A 22,588-nucleotide genomic window follows, 5' to 3' on the forward strand; every position below is an offset into this window, starting at 1 on the left:
GAGCCGCCCGTGCGCCCGCCTTCCGCCATGGCGCCCCCGGCGCTCCCCGCGCCTCGCCGTGCCCCCAGTCATCCGCCGGCTCCTCCCGCGCGGCAGCTTGGCCCGCTCTCGCGGCCCCGACCCGGCTGGGTGCCAGGCGCGCCAGGCCGCCCGCAGCCCCACGCGGGCCCTCGGCCGAGGGGGCGCTCCGGCTGCTCCGGCCCGGACCCCGGCCGCGCCCCGAGCGCAGCCTCCGCGCGCGCCTCGCCGCCCCGCGGCCTCGAGGGCCAAACAAAGCCGGGGGCGGGGGCGGGGGCGGGGAGGGGGCGAGCGCTTCCGGGCCTCTCCCCGCGCCGCCCGCCGCTCCGGGGCCGCTGGGGTCTGCGCGAGCGCGATGCGGCGGGCTGCGGCCGGGGCGCCCCCGCTGGGGCCGAGGGACCCGGGCCTGGCAGTCGGCTCCCGCGCGCCCGCTGCTCCCGGCTGCCCGCGGCCTGCGCCCTAGCGGGAGTCCGCCCAGGTAAGTGGGGGTGCGGAGCCAAGCGGCCCGGGTCCGGCGAGGGGTGTGTGTGTGTGGGGGGGGGTGGCCGAGACCCCAGCCCCCAGGTCTCTCTCCTGGGTCAGGAAGGAGGCTGGCTCCGAATCGTGGAAGACAAAGATGGGCGCACCTTAAAGAGGCGGGTGGGCGCTGAGGGGGTAGAGGGATTGTGCGGGGCAATGTGGAGGAATGTGAGGCTGTAGGCCCCCGGTGTGTGGACGGGAACCGGCTTAGGGGATGGGGGAGCTCTCTGGCCCAGGAAGGGTGTTGGAGGCTCTGGAGGGTTTTCCAGGGGAGTTGGAAGCTGTGCGTTATAAAGGAAATGTGGGGGCATCTCCTGGGGTTGGGGGGACAGCGGGGGCCCTGCTCCCACAGTCCAGCTGCCACCATGGTGAGCCTTTTAGCACCTGGCGGGTTATTTGAAGCTGAAGCTACAAGGGTTGCGGTGAGGCCGGGTGTTAAACTGAGAAGGTAGGAGAGGGGGGTGATTTATGGCTTCAGAGAAGCTATGTTTACTCCCAGACTGCTCTGGAAACCAAAAACCAAACAGAGCAGAGGCGGGGAGGAGCCCCTCTCTGAGGAGTGGGAGCTGATGCCAGGTTCATTCGCTGAGATTTATTTTCCCAGATGTGGGGAGATGGTGGGAACTGTCCCTTTGCAGGCGCAGGATGTGGTGGGTCTGTGTGATGTATAAGGAGAGTGTGCAAGCATGCACACGTGGAGATGTGTTTGTGTATTGTGTGAGACCGTTTGCACGCCGGGGCACATGTGCCCTAGGGCTGGGGTCTGGGGGTGGGGTGCAGCATCGCTTTGTGAGTGGGCAATCACAGGGAGCTGGGAGGGAGGCTCAGAGTTCTCTGGTCCTGGTATTCTGACATGGTAGCTCTAGACACACTTTGCTGCCCCGTGCCCTCACTGTGGGGTGGTTCTGGTCCCGAGTGTGCTTTCTTTCCTCCCACAGCCACATGCAGACAGTCCACTTGGCCTGGTCCCTGGCCCCTCTGTGCCATCTGCCCACGCTGCCTGATCTTCACTTTGAACCTTTAACTTTGCCATGGGAGGCTAAGGAATTAGTGAGCATGGCTGCATGGGGAGGGGAAGAGGAGAGGAGAAAAAGGCCTGGGGTGGTAGCAGAGATCGGCGGTTTGACACTGGGCCTTGGCAGGCTTGGGTTCCACCATTACTGCTCGAATTTTCCTCCGAAGTCTCTGCTTGGGAAGGGGCAAGGGAGCACAAAGGGGAAGAGAGCAAAGGAGCCATGCAGGATGCTGGGGGGTGGGGAGAGAAATATTTTGACCCCAGATAGTTATTTCCTCAGGCCAACTGGTGGCTCTTGCATTTCTGTCTAGAAGCCTGGCTTTGCCTGGAAATTGTTTTGCATTAAATTTTCTCAGCCGCAGAATTATCTTTCCTCGCCTCCAGCTAAACTTGCATTTTTCCACCAGACACTTGGGCCCCGCACCAATGAAATCTGAGAGGAAGCGGCTGGGCCCTAAGTGGCTGTAATTTAATTGATTTTATCATAAATCATCAACTTGATGAAGAACCCGAGGTTTCAGTGAAGTAAATTGATATTAATGGGAGTTTCTTGAAATGCAAACTCGCTGCATTGTTGGGGCATCTTGAACTGGGGAGGTGGATTTCATGTGTCCCAGGAGCAGAGAGCCTGGACCTGGAGCCCGCACAACGTTGGGGGTAGGGAAAGCAAGCTGTGAGGGGCAGCTGCAAGCCAACCGATTTCTGTGGGGGAGCAAGGCAAAGAATGGAACTTTGTTGGGGAGGGAGCAGAGTCTGACTCTGAACCCTTCTGGCCATCTTGGGAGTGCTGGTCTCCAACTGGGGGGGAGACAGTTGGAGAGGCTGGTAGGTGAATGGGCAGAGTTGGGGGTCGAGTGAGAAAGCCAGGCTGGTACAATGGGTGCATTGACTCTTAGTTAAAAATTGCCAGGTCAAAGCCTTTCTCCTCTAATTATACAAATTAATTATTTACTGCTCAGGTTGCTGTGTCCAAAAATAGCACTTTTGATTTAGTGATGGAGGTAGAGAACACCCCGCCTACACACACACACACACACACACACAGAGGGAGAGAGAGAGAGAGACAGAGAGAGACAGAGAGAGAGAGAAGGGTGGTAGAAACCAGTGTATGAGCCTCTGTGGGAGCAAGGAGAACCAGGAGTGGGGTTGGTTTTCAGCAGTGGGGGTGTACACATTTAAATCCCAAGAAGAAATATTCTGCTTTTGGCAGAGGTGGTGCCCATTATTGTCTGAACTCAGTTTATTACTGCATATTGTCACTCACTTTGATATGAGCACACAGAGCACCACAAGCTGTCAGTCCAAAAAGGGACCTGAAAGATCATTTAGGCCAACCCCTCCCCTCCACATACGTGCTCCGGCTTTACAGAGGGGACACTGAGGCCCGAGGAGTTCACTGCTTCAGATCACACAGCCAATCTGGAATGCCTAGAATCCAAGCCTCCTGAGGGCTGAGCCTGTGTGCCAAGTATGACTTTAGACAAATCACTTCCCGGCTCTGAGCCTCAGTTTCCCTGTCTGTAACAGTGGCAGGGGTTGGAGAGGACGGTGTCTGAGTTTCTCCGTAGGTCTGACCTTGGGAAACTCTGGTGCGTGTCCTGGAGTTCTGAGGGCATCTGGGTATAGAAGTTACTGCGTGCTTATTTGCAATATCCAGGGAGTATGTACGCGCCCAGAGCAGTGGATAGTTACTCTGACTGGCTAGGAAATCTATTAGAATCTGGACCATTCCTCTTCTTGAAGGTGTCTTTATTCTCAGCAGAGAAGCCCAGGCTGAGAGCAATTGAAGTGAGAAGTCAGTGGAGAGGGGCCAGCTAGCTGGGTTGGACTGGGATTGGCATTTGGAGGGGGGGCACTAAGAAAAAGGGGGTTCCCCCTCACAGACCAAGGCATTTTCCCTGCCAGGCACTGGGCTGAGGCTGGAATTGTCCAAATTTCAGGTTTTGAAATTCTTCCTACTCCAGCCCAGGGACTATTGTGGTTTCAGAATTTGGATTCTGTAATGGTGGGCCACTGCCTGTCCCCCAGCCTCACCCTGGCCCCAGGCCCTTTGGGCCCTCTCTTTTTTGGGGGAGGACACACACACGGTAGCAGAGCACTGTAGATGTCCTTCCAGGGCAGCCAAGACAGAAGGCCTATGAGGTAGATGACTCCCACCCTATTTTTGCTTTTGTTTTCATCTCTTTTCCCAGCTGGAAGTAGATAAAATTCGAAAAGAGGTGGGAGCTTCTTAGAAGTTGCATGGTTGTGAGAGGGAGATTTCTTGTAGGGTCAGGGATATGGGAGGCCACTAGGGGACCCGAGGTTTCCAGACTGCCTTGGGAAGTGTGGTCAGGTACATGAGTTCTGGTGGAGGAGAGGAAGAGATGGGCACAACTTCATCTTTGGGGTTCTGGAAGTCAGAGTCTCTGTTTTGAGAGAGAGGGAGAAAAAAACAAAACAACACACCCAAAGGGCTGGCAAGTCCAGACTCTGGCCCTATCCAGTTCTGACTCTGGGGTTTTATATTTGGAGGCAGTTCGGAAGGCCTTCCGCTGATTGGTCATTAATCCGGTGAGTTATCGTCTGCTAAACAGAGGTCACTGGGAGAGAGACATCCAATCTGTCAGGAGAGACCTGCCCAGCCACTCACAGCAGGCTGGGCCCCTGTTCCTCCCTTGCCTGCTTCTCCCTCCCTTCCCCAGCCACCCACCTCCTCCCCAGGCTGGCCAGGATTCGGTCTTGCCCTTCTTGCCCTCGCCAGTCAGCCCACCTTTGTCTCGACGGGCCGCCCGGGCTGGGTCTGTGAGGCCGGGACTGAGTGCCTAGAGGCGGCGGCCCGGGATTCAGATGCGGCCGCCTGTCCCTGACTCGTGACTTGGCCCGCGGCACCGCCATCCGCTCCGTCAGCGCATCCAGGCGGCCTCCGTGGTCCCCGAGAGAGACACTTTGCGAACCCTCGTGGCTGCTCTGTGTTTCCCTGCTTCCCTCCCGCGCCCCTCCACTTCGGGTGGGGGGAGAGCAGAGCTTGTATTTTTCTTCTCCAACCGTGGCAGCCTCTGTCTTCTTTCGATCCCTGCTTCCGCTGAGCCGGGTCTACACCGGCCTCCAGGGCTGCACGAATCTTCTTCCCGCTTCCTCTTTGTTCCCTCCCGCACCGGCGTCTTAGAGAGGTGGGGGTTGGGAATCCAGATACCAAGAGCCATCTTCATGAGCAATTTAATTTTACAACCGCCAGCTTTGAAATCTTTATTAATATGCAAGAAGAGATGGACATTCCGGTGCATGTGTGAACTCCGCAGCGGCCACGAAGTTGGGCAGTGAAGCTGGAAAAGAGTGTGGGGCCCTGGAGCCCAGACAGGACCAGGAAGAAAAAGCTCTCTAATCGCCTCGCCCCCGCTCCCAGGTCCCAGCTTCTCAGTGAGCCGGTGGGTTGGTGGAGCTGGGGGCCAGATCTTTGGTCACCCCAAGGCTGATATCAGAAATCGATTTTAAAGCAGCCAGCCATTTTGTCCTTATTGAGAGGAGAATTTTCGTTTGCTCTTTGGTAGATTTTTTTTTTTTTTTTTTTTTTTGCGGGGGGAGAGGGAAACAGACATGATCCTTCCAAGGCCTGGAAGGTGGACAGCCAGGAATGGCTCTAAGAGGTTTAACACGCTCCTTGTCCCCTGGTACTGGGTGCGGATTAGGAGTGGGGGAGGGGAGTGCTCTATCGACTGGGAGGGGAAAATATGCCCAGAAGGGGGCCATTTTTTTTCTAATTTTTACCTTTATTATTAATTTCTGCCTTTGTTAGATTATCCTAAAGTCTCTGTCTTAATCTTTTCTCAATTTTTCAATCTCTCTCTCTCTCTCTCTCTCTCTCTCTCTCTCACACACACACAGAGTAAGGTTGCCCAAATTTCCCTCCTTGGGTCTAGGAAGAAATTGTTCACTCCTCTCTCTGGTCTGCCCCTAAATCACCATTTCATTGTCAGGAGTGATAAACTCCTCTTCCCCCTCTTTTTCCAGACCCCAGTCTTCCCGCACACCCCTGTGATGTCTCCTACTCCAAGTCCCCTGGCCAAGCTCCTCACTGCCCGGCCTTTGTCTCCTGAAGTTTGAAAGGTCCCAGCCTGCAGCAACAGCTCAGAGGAACGGGGTACCCTCCATGCTGCCTGTTCCCCCATCCACCTCCCACCCTCCCAGCCCCAACCAGGAGTGCTTGCAAAGAAATCTCCAAGAAAGGAAGAAGAAAGAAACCAAACTGGGATCTAATTGCCTTCCAAGCAGTTCAAATGGGCTCTGTTCTGCAGCATTAATAAGAAGCCCCCACTCCTTCTCCTTTCGCATTTGGGGGTGTGTGTCCTCTGAAATTTTTCTCCAGGTTAGCTTTCTGGGTCCCCAGTCCTTTTCACCCCCACCCCACCATGCCCCAGCTCCTTGTGTCCCAGAAGAGACCACAATGAGTTGAGGAGGCTCTGGGAGAGGAGGGGTTCACCTCTGTCTTTTGAAAGCTCCTCCACCCTCCTTCAGCTCAGCTCCAGGCTAGATCCTCCTGCAGCCCAGTCCCACAGGCCCGCAGCTGGCTGGGTGCCCTCTGGGCTTTCTTAATTTCTTGAGGTAATGCTGTGCAGCCCCATAGCGACCGGGTTCTCCTCTTGCTTCAGTTTTGCAATGACTTTCTGTAAATAGTGGTAGCAACAGCTAGGAGAGCTGGAGGGTCTGAGGTACATTTTTGACTTACTTTGGGGGAGTAAGAGAAAAGACCCAAAGGTGCTCGTTCCCTTAAGCCTCCGGAAGCCTCCCTGGGCTGAGTCCCCAACCCACCAGGCCCAAAGCTACATAGGAACCAACATAGTAGGTCCCTAACCAGGGTCTAGAAATCTCAGGACAGGCTCGTGCAACCATGTATGCAGGCAGCTGTAATGGTGTTCTTTGAGGATCCTGGCTTGAGTAGCAACATAGGCTTGGGCTTGGGCATTTTCTTTTCTTGATACTACTTAATCAACAGAAAAATGGCTCCCACCCTCTGTCCTCACCACCCTCCCCTTCCTTCAGTCACCAGCTCTCTAGGCAGGTGGTCATCACAGTGGGAGGTTCTGCGTGTGGTTCCTGTTGCTGGAGAGCAGGGAGGCCATGGGTCCCCCCCCACCCCCTGTTCAGCAAGGCCCCAAGAACCTGGCTGCTCCAGCCCATGAAAACTGACTTAGCGGGACGGAAAGCAGTAGGGGCTGGAGGAGGCCCGGGGAACACTCGCTAGGAGAGCAGGACCCTTTCTCAGCCCAAAGCAGAGCTCGTGAGTGGGCTGTGAGGGAAGCTCTGCCAGACACAGCCACCGTCTCCTGGAGGGAAGACAATAGCTGGAATCATCTCTCACCTTTGTTCTCCCAGTCCCATCTCTTCTGGTGCATCCAGATGGGAGAAGGCAAAAGCCAAGCATTCTAACCAGGAGGTCACAGGGTAGTGGCTGGCTCTGTCTACTCGAAGTTAAGAGAACAAGTTTTCCAAGCTGCCTTTGTAGAAGAGAGAGACTCTCTGCCTTCTATTTTGTCCCCTAAGCCCCGAGTCAGCAGTTAGGCAGAGTTGCAAGCACTCCTGCTTTGGGAGCTGTCCTGGTCCTCTTTTTGTCCCTCTTCCACCGGGACTGGCTCTCCCCCACCCCCGCCCCAAATCTGCGGACACCTACATTCTTGGCTCTTGGCTCCCTCCTACAGGCCTCCTCGCCCTTTCCTGCCCTTCTCAAACACACCCTAAGAAAAGTTTAGCTTTTGTAGTCCTCCTAAGTTGTGCCAAGAGTCATAAATCTTGCAGAACTAAGAGAAACAAACAGGTTTGTTCTGAAGCATAATAGTAACTACCCTCCTTCTCTTCTGCCAGCGCATTTAAGATGAAGCCATTTTGGTAGTTCTTCTCACCTTCTTAGAAGTACAAATGTCCTTGTCACCTCTTAGCCCCTTCTGCCTAACCGGAGGTGAGAATCTTAACAGAAACTTCTCCGTGAAGTTCTTACGGCCTCTCTATTGCCAGCCGTGTCTGGAGCTGGAGCTAAACAGACTGCTCCTTTTGTCACCCTCTCCTCAACCCCCCTCCTCCTGCAAGACGGTCTGGATTTTTAAAATAATCACTCACCGCTTGTTGTCTGTTCTCAAAAGGGGGGGGGGTGTTTAAAAAAAAAGGTCTGGCTGTCTCCCCTACTGGTTGGAAACTGAGCCTGGAGATTTGCCGGGAGAGAGAAGAAACAGGGAGGGTGTGAGGGAAGAGAAGAAACAGCCTGGGAGACTTGGAGAGGGGGAGCCAGGGCGAGGGGGCGGGAGACCCAGCCACCAGTCCCGGAGGAGTGAAACTACTTAAAAAAAAAAAAAAAAAAAAGCCCTAGCGTTGCCACTTCGAATGAACACAGAGAGGCACCCAGCACCCCCACCCCAGGCGCCTTGGGTGCCTTTGACTAGGCCTCCCCACCTACTTCGCAGTTAGCATAATGGTTTACCAGCACGGTGCCGGGGAGCTGTGAACTCCACTGGCTTTGCCTTGCCTTCCTCTTCCTCTCCACCCCCCCCCGCCAAAATCTCAATTTAAAAATTTACCTGTTTAAAAAAAAAAAAAACCCAAAACAAAAATCCCTACTTTCTTTCCTTTCTCACTTTTTTTTGGGGGGGGTTTTAAAAAATGTCCCCCTCCCCCATCACGACCAACACCTTCCCTCCTTATCAGGCATCTAAGCTTGCTAAAGGGGGAGCGGTGGGGGTGTGTGTGAGCTTGTGTGTGTGTGTGTGTGAGAGTGAGTGTGTGTGTGTGTGTGTGTGTGTGTGGTTTTTTTCCCTGTGCAAAAGCAGAGGCCATTGTTACGGAGAGTAGGGCGTACCAGTCTTGTAGGGCAACCACACTGTGGCGGCTTGGCCGAGCCGGAGCCCGGAGCTGGATTCGCAGCGAGCTGAGCCGCCCGAGCACCTTTCGGTCTTCTTCTATTTTTTTCCCCGCTCCCCCACCCCCTCCCTCCTGCGCACCCCCGCTCCCAAGCCGAGTGAATTGAAGCGGACGCCGCGCGGCTCCTTCGGCCGCTCTGCCCCTCGGGCTCCCCAGCCGGGGTGGCTATTGGGTGGGGGGGCGACGCAGCTTTAAACAGTGGTCTTTTTTTCCTTTGCCTTCAAGGAGGGGAGATTTCTCGCCTGCCGCTCGCGCTGGGGCTCGATGTGAATATATATTATGTCTGCCTGTTCTCCCCTCGTCGGTGGCTAAGGTAAGCTGGACTGAAATAGGCTATCAGTTTGTGAATGGCGGAGAGTATGTCTCAATGATTTATGGCCCATATGACTCCAATCTCGGTTCAAGAAGAGTTCACAAGCTTTAAGCTTCCTTCCACGCAGCGACTCTCCTCTCTCTCTCTCTCTCTCTCCCCCCCTCCCCCCCCCCTCTCTCTCTCTCTCCCTCTCTCCCTCTCTCCCTCTCTCCCTCTCCCCCTCTCCCTTCTTGCTTCTCTCCTTTTCTCCTCTCTTTTCTTTCAGCAGCCAGATCCAGGGCTGAATTCTCCCCCGGCTGCTAAGAAGAACCTAACCTTTCTCCCTTTTCCTTTCTTGTTCTTTTATTTTTCTTCCTTCCACTATTTTTTTTTTTTTTAAGTCCTGGAAGGTGGCCTATCTCCTGTCTCTGGTCTTCCCCAGCTATTGTTACTCTCTCCGGCTCTTTTCAGGGGTGTGCCTGGACAGGTGGGGTTCTTGGGGTGGCTCACCGCCCTTCTCCAACGAGACCCTGGGGGGAAGCCTGGAGCCACCGTTTCCCTCCCTCCCTCTCTCCCGAGAAGCCATATGGAGCCTGGATTTTTCCAACATGGAGGCAAGGGAAATAGACATGTTTGGCTTGGTAGAGCTGCACCCACCCCCTCTTCTCCTGGATCCCTAGATCTCGGATCCCCTCAACACCTTAACCTCTTCTCACTGTCCCTCCGGCCGATCGGGGGCCTGCCAAAGTCCCGGAGCGGAGTTGCTAAGGCACCTTTGCATTCGGTTACCTCCATCGCCCAAACTTGCTGCCCTCAGCCTGGTGTGCTTGGAACCTGCCGCCGCGAGCCATTTAGGCGTTCTGGACGCTTTCTCTTCGCCTCCTTGGGCCAGCCTAGCTAGTCGCCAGCCTCCACGGCGGCAGCGGCCGAGATGGCCTGGAGGCGGCAGCCAGGGGCTAGCTCCGTCCACAAACCTCCCAGCCCTCTCTTGCCGCCGGCGTCTCCATTCTTTCCTGTTCCGTCTCTGGCTTCTCCGCTTCCCACACTCGCCTGTCCTCTGTCCTGCGATGGTTTGCAGGTTTATTGCAGGGGGAACGACAGGAATTTCGGCCTCAGGCGTCTAGTCAGATTATTGCTTTATCATCATCATCATCATCATCATCATCATCATCATCATCATCATGGTTGTAACAATCATTTAGACTAAATAAAGCCAGGGCTCAGCCAGCCAACCTCTTCCAACGTTTTTATTTCATTCTCTTCTCTATCTATTAATAACAAACTCAACTGATGCCTGTTAATTAATTCCCCCTTCATCCAGGGCTGCTCCGGAGCTAATTTTGGTTAAATCATCAGAGGCTAATGGTAATAATAATAAAGGGATTGGGTCAGCCTGGTCAGTTGAACACCAGTTCTCCTCCCTGGAAGGACCTGCTGCTCTACAGACCCATGTGTATTTCCCAGAAACAAATTCTTCCCAGAAACCAATCGGAACTCAGGGCTACCCTGGCTCCTTTTTGAGTGTAAATCTCTGCCATTAAGAAGGGGATTTATGTGTGGGAGGGACTTCTTCACCTGCCCTCCTTTTATTTTATTTTCCTATTTTTAGTTTGCTTTGGAGTTGACCAGCTGGGCTGAATGAGATTTAAGTAGTCCAAACTCACATGTCAGAAGACAGGGTCACTCTGGAGGTTTTATGAAATGCGATGGTGAGAGATGCGGGGAGACAGGGAGGAAAAAAATGCAGTCAGAAGTTTTAGAAGAAATACACAAAATCCTATGACAGCTCGAAGCTTTATTTTTTCTGCACAGTTTTAAAAGTCTGCGTTAAAATAATGATTTTTTTTTTTTACTTGGAAAACTTCAGTAAACAAGATACCCTGTTTCCAACCCAGAGAATAATATTGTTCTGATTGCTCTGTTGACTTTCTTTTTTTGCCTTGGGAAAAGGTGTTCTCATTCGGTAGGCACTTTAGCATCTCTTGGTAGAAAAGTCCAGCAGTTATCCAGTTTCTCTCTTCTTTTCTTCTTTTGGAGAAATCAAAGGAAACAGACTGTCAAGGAAAGGGGTGGAGAAAAAATTAGGTCTGATGAAAAAAAATGGAGCTGGGAGAGACTTGGGCCAAATGGTCACTGCACCAATCAGTCGGGCCAGGGAAATGGAAACAATCCTGCTCCATTTGGGGGCCCCATGGGGGCTGCTAGCTGCTGGGTCTCAGACTTAGCTGAGCAGAGACTCAGACTGAAGGTGGTGGTACCTGCCTGCTGCAGGGCCATGGAGGAGGCTTGGTTCTGCTGGCTCTGGATGTTAAAAATCTTCAGGAAGTTTCTAGGTCAGGCTGTTGTTGTCTTCGTGAAGTGGGAGGGGAAAGAGAGGGCTCCTCACAGGAGAAGGTTCCCTGCTCAACTTGCTTCTTCTTCCTGTCTCTTTCAGAGATCCTGTTTTTTTTCCCTTCAGGCTAGACTCTGCTTGGGTGAGAGACCTAGAGGGACATGGAGGGAGGCAAAGACAGGAGGCCTCTCAGCTCAGAGGAGGGTGTTGGTGATGCTTTTATTTTGGAGTCTCCTAGTCCCCCCCCCCCACAGCCACCCTATCCCAGAGTTGGTGTGTGTGTGTGGGGGGGGGAGATTGGGAGAGGGAGGTGGAAGAGGTCAGGGGCTAGCATGCAGGCGGGAGAGAGAAACTATGGCCTTTGCGGTAGTCTGATTCTATACCTAGGCAGTCCCCAAAGGAGTAGAAGTGGAAATAAAAACTGGTGGGCTTTTTCCTTAAAATTAAAATAAGAAATAAGAAAAATCCATTTCAGGTTAGGAAAGCGGCCTCAGCATCTGCTTTGAAGATGTTGGGGTGGGGGAGAAGAAAAAAAAAACCCTATTGATGTCAGTTCCCTTTTCAGCTCCTAAGATGGATTCGAGCCCCAGTCCTCTTCTCCCCCTTGTGTCTCTTCTCTCACCCCGCAGGTCAGCCGCTCCCAACGGACTCGGGAGGAGGGGGGCAGAAAGGGGAGGGGGGGTCCGGCGCCTCACGTGACCCCCGCGGGTGCCAATGTCCGGTCGTGAGGGTATCAGGCTCTTGCAAGTTGCCACCCACTGCCCGGGCCTCGCCCAGCGATGCAGAAAGCCACCTACTACGACAATGCCGCGGCAGCACTCTTCGGAGGCTATTCCTCGTACCCTGGCAGCAATGGCTTCGGCTACGACGGCCCCCCCCAACCCCCCTTTCAGGCCGCCACGCACCTGGAGGGCGACTACCAGCGCTCGGCGTGCTCGCTGCAGTCCCTGGGCAACGCCGCCCCGCATGCCAAGAGCAAGGAGCTCAACGGCAGCTGCATGAGGCCCGGCCTGGCCCCCGAGCCCCTGCCCGCCCCGCCCGGCTCACCCCCGCCCAGCGCCGCACCTACCAGTACCACCAGCAACAGCAGTAATGGGGGCGGGCCCAGCAAAAGCGGCACCCCCAAGTGCGTTCCCGGCTCCAACTCCACCCTCACCAAACAGATATTCCCCTGGATGAAAGAGTCAAGGCAAACGTCCAAGCTGAAAAACAGCTCCCCCGGCACAGGTACCGGCTCTCTGCCTTCCTCGTCGTCAGCTTTTGTCAGGGCCAGGAATGTCACTGTTATTCTAGCACCCAGCCCCTAGGCGCCCGGGCGGCGGCGCTTTGCCGGTACCCCCCACCACCTGACGACCCCTGGCCCCACCAACACCCTCTCCCGCCAGCCACCCTCCACCTGAGCTGCCGAGCGCTCCAGAAGGCCAGGTGTTTGCTCGGCCTCAGCCCTTGGCAAGGCCGCAGAGCCACGGGACGCCGCCAGCAGACGCAGAGTCGTCAACGATTGATTATTATTAAGTATGATTACTGTGGGTATTAATCACAATCGCTCGGGCGGCCCGGGGTCCCGGCCTCCAGGCAAAGCAGCCTCTTCGAGCCACACTTCCGCGCCCTGCCCCCGAATGTCCAGATTCCCCCAGGGGTTCTCCTTGTCTGCCCACCTGGTCCACAGGACCCGGCGGGACGTGTGTGGGGGAGGGAGTGGGGGGAGGGTGGGGTCTTCCCAGAACCTGGAATTGGGAAATGGGGGGAGAAAGCTTGCGCGAGAAAATCCAGTTCTAAATAAATGGCCATGCGGCTCTGTCTGCGTGACATGATCAAATTTTCATAAGCTGGGGCAGCAAGAGGAGAACAGGTCTCTTAATAAATGCCACTATTATAGAGTGTCCGCTAATGCGACGGGCGTTGGGGGGGGGTTAGGAGGAGGCGGGGACGAGAAAGGGAGGGCGGCGGGGGCTCCGAGTCCAGGCCTGGATTTATTAAGAAACCATGCATTCAATTTCGGCGTGTTCAGTAATTATCTTTTATTTCATTTTGTCCCCTTCCCACCCCTCCCCCTCGGATCCAGCGGAAGGCTGCGGCGGCGGCGGCGGCGGCGGCGGCGGCGGCGGCGGCGGGGGGGACAAGAGCCCCCCGGGGTCGGCGGCGTCCAAGCGCGCGCGGACGGCGTACACGAGCGCGCAGCTGGTGGAGCTGGAGAAGGAGTTCCACTTCAACCGCTACCTGTGCCGGCCGCGCCGCGTGGAGATGGCCAACCTGCTGAACCTCAGCGAGCGGCAGATCAAGATCTGGTTCCAGAACCGGCGCATGAAGTACAAGAAGGACCAGAAGGCCAAGGGCCTGGCCTCGTCGTCCGGGGGCCCCTCCCCCGCCGGCAGCCCCCCGCAGCCCATGCAGTCCACGGCCGGCTTCATGAACGCCTTACACTCCATGACCCCCAGCTACGAGAGCCCGTCCCCGCCCGCCTTCGGCAAAGCCCACCAGAATGCCTACGCGCTGCCCTCCAGCTACCAGCCCCCTCTCAAAGGCTGCGGCGCCCCGCAGAAGTACCCCGCGACCCCGGCGCCCGATTACGAGCCTCACGTCCTTCAAGCCAACGGGGGCGCCTACGGGACGCCCACCATGCAGGGCAGCCCCGTGTACGTGGGCGGGGGCGGCTACGCGGATCCGCTGCCGCCCCCTGCCGGCCCCTCCCTCTACGGCCTCAACCACCTTTCTCACCACCCCTCGGGGAACCTGGACTACAACGGGGCGCCCCCTATGGCCCCCAACCAGCACCACGGACCCTGCGATCCCCACCCTACCTACACAGACCTCTCCTCTCACCATGCGCCTCCTCCTCAGGGTAGAATCCAAGAAGCGCCCAAATTAACACACCTGTGACGGGAGAGGGAGGGCGGAGGGGCAGGCCATGGGGTGGGTGAGAGCCAGAAGGGGCGCCCGGCCGCGGAGCCCTGGGAGGGCTGCCTGGAGGTCTGATAGAGCTAGGCCAGGAGGTGATAGGCACACTTCCTGGGAAGTCCAGGCCTGGAGCTCCTTTCCCTCCCCCAGGCCTGAGAAGTTGCTTTTTAAGGTCCTCCTGTCCTTGTTCCATCTGCCTGCCGACCAGTTGGAGAGGAATCCACAGCCGACTGTGGAGATGACATCCTCAGCCCTAGGTCTCCAACAATACCCAGTTGGCATTCCACGCTCCCCGAGTGGGGTGGAGGAAGAGGAGATAGGGAAACAAGGCAGAGAAGCACATTTAAAAAACCAGACAAGATGGCTAGGCCATCACCAACCAACCAACTTACCTTCTATCTCTGTGGGTAATTCCTCCAAATCTTGATTTTTTTCCCCTTGCAATTCTCCTTTAAAAAACAAAACAAAACAAAACAAAAAAAAGCGCATTTCAAAACCAAGGGCACAACGCACGCTCCCCTCCCACTTCCATGAAGCCTCAAGTTTCTTCCCATCTATTTGAGGTTTCTTGGGCATTCCCTTCATTTCTAGCCCCATATTTTCTGCTTTAGGACATTAATATCTCTACCCCGCCCCCATCTATTACAGTTTTCAGAGGGCTCAGGGATGGTGAGAGATCCTGAAAGTCAGAGCTGTCTATATTATAAATATATATTTTTTCTTTTATGGAAAACTGGGTGGTCAGAGCAGGCAAGGTGTCAGGACTGAAGGTTTGCCCATTCTGCTGCCTCCCATCTCAGCTCCAGGACCATCCCCCTCTCTCCACAGAAAGCAATCGGCGACACGAGGTTCTACACTTTTCTTTTCTTCTGTTGCTCTCTTGACTTAACGTGAAAACAGGGTATATTTTAACAAACTGTCTGTCCCAGGCAGGGGCTGCAGCTGGGCCTGTGCGCCTTGCTCAACCCCCTGACAGGACACTTTTGTTGCACTTAGAGTTTACATTTTAATGGATATAAAAACAACTGTGAGAGATGCCTGGGCCTGCAGGAATCCAGCGTCGCTCAAAAAGTGTGTGTTCTAGTGAACATTTTCATATATATTTATTGGTTATAGCCTGTTAAAATATTTTCTTTTTTGTATTATTTATCCCCCTACATTATGTATTTATATGAGGGAAAAAAATGAAAAACTGTACTTTTTTAGTATTTACTTGTTATAAAGGACATTGTGTTTCCTGTCATGTAAAACCAGCTATTTTAGTTATTATTGTACTCTAGAAAAGAGCTGTAGATTTATGTTAAACTCGTACTTATGAGCAATTGTAATTAGTTCTAAAAGGCATGAACTCAGCTCCTATTGTCACTGTATAGTCCTGAATTTGTAGAATTAGAGTTAATTCCCTCTTGGAACTTTCTTTGTTCTTCCGTAGTTACTTTTTTCCTTACTTGAAAGGGTTGTCTGTCAAACGATTCTTGAATAAACTTTCTGTTATCCATTTTATCTTGTCGTGGCGGTCCAGTTCAGATAGCAGAGCAAGGCCGCTGCCTGCCAAATTTCCCCCAAGGAAAGAAGGATATTGAAGGCTCAGGCCCCTAACCAACCCCCCTCCCCCACCATGCCGTGCCTCAGGCCTGGAACGTTCTGCCAACTTCTTTAGTTAAGATTTAAGTAACAAGTTGCGGGGCTGGGGGAGGAGGACCCTTGGGTGCTCTCTTTAGGCCTTTCTATTTGGCTTACTTGCCTCTCACTTTTTCCCATTGGCCTTTTGTCTTCTTGCTCCTTTGGCCACAGCTTCCTGGCCACCCCTTACCCAACAACAACAACAACAACAACAACAACAACAACAACAACGAAATCTGGCCATTTACTGCTTCTTCCAAGCAACCTAAACTTCACAGTTCTCTTCCGGAGCTACAAAGAAGTCGTCACGTGACCCGAAGCCCAACCACCATTGGGTCTAAAATGAAAACAAAGGAAAATGATTAAAAAAAAAAAATCTGAGGCCTAGACTTCTCAGGTCAAACCTTAAAACTAAAGTGAAATTAAATCACTAAATAAAACTCGGGGCGGAGGGAGAGGAGGCGCCTTTGATTTCCCCTGCCAAGGAAAGGGGAGAGGAGGGGTTGGGAGAAGCTGTTGGATCCCAGCGTAAATAAAATGGTCCCCAGGCTAATGTGCAGCTCCGTTTCCACGATCCCTGGGAAAACTTCATTTCTTAGTCGTGGTTCCATAAAAGTTTTATCACATTGGAGCGAGGATAGAGAGGGTCTGTCAAAGATGAAATGTCACCGCCGCGTCGCTGGAGCCGATAAGAGCGAAGAGACAGGGCGGCTGAAATATGGAGCTAATTCGTTGAAAGAGGAGCGATGGCTGCGCCGAAGAGTTGCATAATTCTAATTGTAAGCGATGCGCCCGCATTGCTTAATTAGGAGCATATATTTGGTGGGAGTGATGGGGGGGCAGTGTCAGTGAGAATCGTTCCAGGCCCTCAGCCTTAAAGCGAGGGCTGATTTTCATTTTTATGTTGCATCCTGGCAGTCCAAGGTTAGTAATTACAGTCTTTATGCAACAATAAATAACAATAAAAAAGCAACCTGAATTCTACACCCCCCCCCCCAAGTAGGATTTTAACTGGACTCGGCTCATCCAAGCAGCAAGCAATTTAGCATCGGGTCAGGCTATAATTTAAAGGCATAAGAGCGTGCAAAGTTTGATTGGGATCAAATAACGCTCAAGGGTTTTTCTTTCTTTCTGTCTTTCCCTCTTCCTCTTCCCTAAATAACATTTTCTGAATGATGTAACTAGATGAAGCGCCATGTTTGGCTCTGGGGGTGGGGTGGATTGATTATCTAGCAGGAGAGAGGCAGGCCAAGAGAAGGAATTTAGCTTGAGTTTGAAAAGCAGAGCTTTGGCCTGAAGCTGGAATTGCAAACGAAATATAAGGGCCCAATTGGCTTGGTGTCCTCTACCCTTCTTTCTGCGAGATTCCAGGCGCTGGCTAAGCAGCCAAAGTCGTGGGGGAAATATCTGTGCTGTGAGATTCACAGCACAACAGGAGGCGGCACCCGGTGTCTCTGGGAAGGAGGGCTCTCTTGGCTGCTTTTAACACCCAACTTTTCTGCTCTTCTCTAATCTGGCCGTAAAATCTGTCAGCAGGGTTAAAGAGAGCCGTATTTCCTGCAGGGACAGCCTCGGCCCGGAGTTGGTGCCGAGAGAAGCGCTCGACCCTGCAGCCAGCTGGAAAGGTCGTGGAAAAAACTTCCCTGGCTTCTCAAGGGGGTGGCCGGAGGGAGAACCCTCTTTCAGGCCTCACTGCACAACTTCCAGACAACTTGTACTCCGGATCCTTCTGTGCCCCTCCCCCCCCCCACCCACACCTCCAAAGGGCAAAAACTGGCTTCTTTGGAGTGGGGTGGGACACAACGGTCTCTGGCCAGTTTGCGCAGTTCAGAGCCGCTCTCTCTGTTCTGAGCCCTCCGTAGCCGGCCACCCCCTGTCCCTGCAGCCCCCACCTACAAATCCCCTTTCTCCCTACTGGCTCTCCTCTGTCCTTCTCTGTCCTTTTTAAATACTCACCGCCACCCACGCGGATGAATACTCACCGCCACCCACGCGGCTGTTACATTGACAGAAAGTTTCTAGTTCCAGCTGCCGGCTGAGTTGCCATTTCTCTGCTAACCAGCCTTCTCCTCCTTGCCGGGCCCGCGGAGAGGAGGAGGGGGAGGGGAGGCCAGAGCCGTGGGAGTTCTCCAGACAAACTTTCCACCCAACTCAGCGTCCTTCCCTCTGTCCCCATTTCCCATCTGTTTCCCCGCTCTCTCAGAATCACCTTTCTCTTTTGCTATCACCCCCACCCCCCAGGCCTTTTAAAGGGATGTGGAATTTCGGCTGTTCCCTCTGCTTTCCCAAAGAGCCAAATTCTTTGATGCCATCGGAGGGAGCTGTCAGGGGGCTAAGATTGATCGCCTCATCTCCTCTCGGTCCCTCTGACCCACTTATTTAAAAATCTTCCCCCAGATCGACTTTTCATTTTCTGCTTTGAGATCTAGTTTCCCACCAATTGCTTGGGGCCTCGAGTTTTGTGTCCCCTCTCTTCAGTAAATTACAGCACTCCCTAAACTTCAGAGTCTCTTGATCCCTTCAAAATAAATAATTAATTAATTAATTAATTAATCTCCCCCGGGGGCCAGAAATGGAATATCGTCTCCTTATTCATTGCTTTTACCCCCTCCATGCTCAGAGAATTCTTTCTTGCCAGGGATTATTATTTTTTTTTTTTAAACTAGCACACTGGCAAAAATGGGAAGGGGAATACTCTTTGTCCTGGGAGGGAAATCCTCCCCCCCCACATTGACCTGAGTTTGAGAGTGCTCTCAGTTAGATCGCACTACCTCCGTTCTTGTTCCTGTCCCTGGAGACAGATGCAGATACAGACTTGAGGCTCCAATGGGAGCACGTGCGCCTTAGACCCTGTCCATTGTGGGGTATCAAAGAGGAGTGAGATGAAGACCCCAGGTGAGGAAGGCAGGTGGACATAGGGGCAGGGGCACTGCCGCAAACACCAGGCAGAGACCACACAGCAATGGCTGCCAGAGGCCCCAAAGGGCCCCTCACCATCTATCTCACTCCTCTGTGTCAGCCTGGGAGTGCCTGTCGATTTTCCAAGATTTATCTGTTGCTTTTGGGGGGTGGGATGGGAATGGTGGTGCTGGTGATTGTAAATCTCTTCTCTTCCTTATTGCACCTTAACACTGACCTTTCCCAAAGGATGGAAGCCTCTTTCTACTACCTCTTCCTCCCACATATAGATAGATCCTGACTCAGCATTCTTTCTTTTCTTCTTTTTTCTTTTTTTAATGGGGGAAGGGTGGGGAAGAAAATGCTGTTGGCATTGTAAAGAACGTATTAATGTATTCTATTACAAATATTTGGAAAAGAGGAAGACTTCTCCCTTAGATTCTCTTGTTTCCTGGCTTTCGGAACCTCCCATCCTCTGAAGGGGATGAGAGAAAGTTTCCTCCAGCTTTTCTGGAGAAAGGGAGGCTTTGGGGAGAGGGAGTGTAGGACTTGGGGCTCACAGTGTCCAGGTCGTGGTCCTCTAGAGTTTTTGAATCAATTAAAGCAAATAATGCTTTCTGTTTTCCACCAGGCCCAGACGAGCGATTGGCCGAGGCCAGTCCCGTGACCATGAATTCCCTGCAATTTCGCCGGAGTCCTGGGTTTAATAGAGAGAGTCCCCATACGCCTGTATTTATCAGCAATATACAATTATAAAGGCCCAAAATTAAAAAAAAGAGAGAGAGAGAGAGAGAAAGAGGGAAATCTCCCCCTCCCAAAATCGCTCCATCACATAAACCTGGGGGGGGCAGGAGGGGGGGTCCCTTCCGATCCTCCCTCCTGACGCCCCCCCCAGCAGGCCCCCTCCCCCACCATTGAAAGCCATGAATTTTGAATTTGAGAGGGAGATTGGGTTTATAAACAGCCAGCCATCGCTCGCCGAGTGTCTGACTTCCTTCCCCGCTGTCTTGGAGACATTTCAAACTTCATCAATCAAGGAGTCGACATTAATTCCTCCTCCTCCTCCTTTCGAGCAAACCTTCCCCAGCCTCCAGCCCGGCGCCTCCACCCTTCAGAGACCCGGGAGCCAAAAGCGAGCCGAAGATGGGCCCGCTCTGCCGCCGCTGCCGCCGCCGCTCCCCGCCGCCCCCTTGGTCCCCGAGTTCCCCTGGATGAAAGAGAAGAAATCCGCCAAGAAACCCAGCCAATCCGCCTCGTCTCCCCCGGCCACCTCCTCCTCCGTTTCGGCCTCCGGGGTCGGATCGCCAGCAGGTCGGTTAGCGGGGTAGGGGTGGGGTGAGGGGCAGCTAGAAGAGAGAGGGAGAAAGAGCGATGGGGGAGGTAGAAAGGGTGTCGAGTCTGTTGGGGATCTTTGCCCCGTCGATTCCAGGGGTGAGGGAGCGGAATACGCTGCTGGGATTCAGGCCTGGCCGCTGCCAGCATTTTTTTTTTTTTTTCCCACTATAGCAGATTTTTGGAACCTGGTTGGGGAAGAGCGTTTTCTCTGCTAGAAGAAAAGGATTTGATTTAGGTTTTCACTTCTGTCTGTGTGGAGGAATTAAAGTGGTGTTGCTGGGTTGTTGAATCTGAGGGCAAGAAAAGATTCGGCCCCATCTCCCCCCTCCCCCAGCTCTAAAAGAGGGGGATTTGAAAGCAAGGGAGGAAAGGAGGTGAGGAATAGTCTTTTCTTAATGAACCCTCTCTCTGGGTTGAGCTCGAAAGTGCCAAATTGAGGGGTCTACTCCAAGGACTCAGGAGGGAGGCTCTGAGGTTCTGGGGGCAAAAGGGAGCCGCTCCCTACCCCCTGCGTGGCCCGTAGGTGGCTCTCTGAATGCTCTGCCCTGACCCGGGCCGGGGCTGCCGGCAAGAGGGGGACAGGAAAGAACGGAAAAGCGGTGGGAGCGAACGGCTTCGGTAGGCGGGAAGGAGGCGGGGGGGGGGGGTACTGCTGATACTGTTTTTGGCGGATGGGGTGGTCTTCACTGAACCTGAATGAGCTTGGGCCAGGGACACGGCCCGCTCTGACGCCCAGCCCGCTTTCCCTGCAGATGGCCCGGGACTGCCGGAGGCCGCGGGCAGCGGGGCGCGCAGGCTGCGCACAGCTTACACCAACACGCAACTGCTGGAGCTGGAGAAGGAATTCCACTTTAACAAGTACCTGTGCCGGCCGCGCCGCGTCGAGATCGCGGCCTTGCTGGACCTCACCGAGAGGCAGGTCAAAGTGTGGTTCCAGAATCGACGCATGAAGCACAAGCGGCAGACGCAGCACCGAGAGCCGCCCGACGGAGAGCCCGCCTGCCCAGGCGCCCTGGAGGACACCGGCGAGCCCGCCGAAGAGCCCGTGGCCAGCCCTGGCCGCCCCTCCGCTTCGCGGGCGGCGCGGGAAGGCTGCTCTCACCCGCCCGAGGTCGCGCCGGCCCCCCCGGGCGCCCAGGGCCCCCAACCTGTGACCGCTCACGGAGCGGGCGGGGAGCCGTTGCCGGAAGATGCCTTCCCGGAGCGGCAGGATTCGCCTTTCCTGCCCGACCTCAACTTCTTCGCGGCTGACTCCTGTCTCCAGCTGTCCGGAGGCCTCTCCCCGAGCCTGCAGGGCTCGCTCGACAGCCCGGTTCCCTTTTCCGAGGAGGGGCTGGACTTCTTCACCAGCACCCTCTGTACCATCGACCTGCAGTTCCCCTAACCTGTCTCCTCGTCCCGGCCCCTTCGACCCCGTCGTCCCCTCCGCCGACTGCGGGAAAAGCCGAGGACCCCCTCCCCCAAGTCGTTTAGATTTCTTTCTGTATTTTGCTAAAATTCAGGTATTACGGAATTAGCGTTTAATCCATTTCCTTTCTTTTCTCTCTAAAATACTGGGCACTCGAGCATCTTTAAAAAAAAAATCACACAGGAAAATTCCGTTCGGTAGAGTCCTTCCAGTGAAATCTCAGGAATAATTAAACTCTAGGGGGGGGGTCTTTCTTAAAAAAGAACTAGAGGAACTTGTTTTCCTCTCTCTCTTTTTTTTAAGTTTTAGACCGTAGATTATTTATTAAAACTCTTTAATAATAGGAAAAGGGGAAAGTATTTATTGTACATTATTTTCATAGATTAAATAAATGTCTTTATAATACGAAAATGAGTGTTTGTGTTGGGACCCAGCCCCTTTCCCTGCAGCCCCCGTAGGCCGGCCGTCACTCCCTGGGGACCCGCGCGCGGCTTGCCCGACCCTGGAACGCTAAGTCCGGGTGGTACAAAAGTAACCCTATTTGGCCACCGCTTCTCGGCCCGCAGCTCGGGAGGAGTCGGGGGGTTTGCTGGAAGCTCTGTCACCTCGACACCCTCTAACGGACCTTTGGCCCTGCGCCGGCGTTCCCCGGCCTTCGCTTAGAAATAAGGGTGGGCGGGTGACGGGAGAAGGTACCGACGAGGGTGCCAGGAGAGGCCTCGGGGGCCGGGCTGCGGGGTCGTGGGAAGGGGCGCAGAGGTTTAGCCGAATTTGGAAGGGTCCTCGGGTTTCCCAGGTTTCTCCCTTCAGTGCCCCAAGCGGGGTCGAAAGGCTTTTTTCCGGGACGCAGGAAGCCTGAGGACGGCGAGACCTGGGGACGTGGGCCGGCGCCAAGGCGTCGAGCGGGGGTCGCGGGTTTTCTCGGGAAGCAGGTTCCAAGTGGGCGCGAAAGGAGGCCGGGTGAGGCGCGCAGCGGGGCCGGGCACCAGGGCAGCCAGTGCAGGGCTTCGCGGTCGGGAGAGCGGCCGAGGAGCTGCGGAGCGGCAAGCCCGGGGAGGCCCGGGCTGCGTCGGGAGGCGCTTGGCCTACGGGGGCGGGGAGGAAGAGCGAGGAGAGAGGGAGGGCGCCAGGGAAGCAAGGAAGATGCTCAAAATGGCGCTGGGGCCGGGCTGCAGGGAGGGCGAGGGAAGAGCCGGTGGCCGCCATGACAGCCGCTTCGGGATGCTCGGTCCCCGCGCCCGCCGTCTCCTTTCCGGACCTTGCAGACGCCACGGAAGAAAGGGAGCCCGGGAGCCTCCTTTTCGTTTTTGTTTTATTTAAACAAATGCCGCCGAGGGAGGCCGAGGACGCGAGGTGGACGTGGAG

General features: G+C 54.5%; 2 protein-coding genes and 1 long non-coding RNA gene across 14 annotated transcripts in view; 2 read left to right on the forward strand and 1 right to left on the reverse strand.

Moving 5' to 3' along the window:
- HOXB3 (homeobox B3) overlaps positions 1–15,462 on the forward strand; it is a 55,846-nt gene extending 40,384 nt beyond the window's left edge. For 4 of the 8 annotated variants that reach the window (XM_073883781.1, XM_073883783.1, XM_073883782.1 and 1 more), the window contains exons 3-5: positions 8,663–8,750; positions 11,691–12,288; positions 13,127–15,462. In XM_073883781.1, coding sequence (XP_073739882.1) covers positions 11,841–12,288; positions 13,127–13,941 — 1,263 coding nt within the window. In that variant the 5' untranslated portion in view covers positions 8,663–8,750; positions 11,691–11,840 and the 3' untranslated portion in view covers positions 13,942–15,462. Of the gene's footprint in view, positions 1–377; positions 497–5,774; positions 5,898–8,662; positions 8,751–11,690; positions 12,289–13,126 lie in introns of those variants that run through there. The other 4 variants (XM_073883785.1, XM_073883784.1, XM_073883786.1 and 1 more) reach the window with 4 other exon arrangements.
- LOC112814029 (uncharacterized) lies at positions 10,510–20,816 on the reverse strand. 5 transcript variants are annotated; one of them, XR_012375544.1, is made up of 6 exons: positions 17,565–19,172; positions 15,700–15,919; positions 15,408–15,503; positions 14,352–14,408; positions 10,992–11,212; positions 10,510–10,783 (listed from the first exon to the last, which is right to left on the reverse strand). It is a non-coding gene; the product is annotated as an uncharacterized lncRNA (long non-coding RNA). The 5 variants fall into 5 exon arrangements; XR_012375547.1 differs by lacking the exon at positions 15,408–15,503 and having other exon boundaries at positions 15,704–15,919; XR_012375543.1 differs by lacking the exons at positions 15,408–15,503; positions 15,700–15,919; positions 17,565–19,172 and adding an exon at positions 20,678–20,816.
- HOXB2 (homeobox B2) lies at positions 19,210–21,606 on the forward strand. Its single transcript, XM_025859325.2, has 2 exons — positions 19,210–19,791; positions 20,568–21,606. The coding sequence occupies exons 1-2, from the start codon at positions 19,404–19,406 to the stop codon at positions 21,197–21,199; spliced, it is 1,020 nt and encodes a 339-aa protein (XP_025715110.1). The 5' UTR covers positions 19,210–19,403; the 3' UTR covers positions 21,200–21,606.
- Positions 21,607–22,588: the final 982 nt, after the last annotated feature.

This window comes from Callorhinus ursinus, unplaced genomic scaffold (genome assembly GCF_003265705.2).
Source record: "Callorhinus ursinus isolate GAN/ISIS: 27379988/994484 unplaced genomic scaffold, GSC_fseal_2.0 scaffold52, whole genome shotgun sequence".
NCBI lineage: Eukaryota > Metazoa > Chordata > Mammalia > Carnivora > Otariidae > Callorhinus > Callorhinus ursinus.

Excerpts from the sequence above, each read along its gene's own strand:
- HOXB2 (XM_025859325.2), top strand. The coding sequence starts at position 19,404 with ATGAATTTTGAATTTGAGAGGGAGATTGGGTTTATAAACAGCCAGCCA. Across the intron at positions 19,792-20,567 it reads CGGGGTCGGATCGCCAGCAG|ATGGCCCGGGACTGCCGGAG; the intron begins GTCGGTTAGCGG and ends CTTTCCCTGCAG.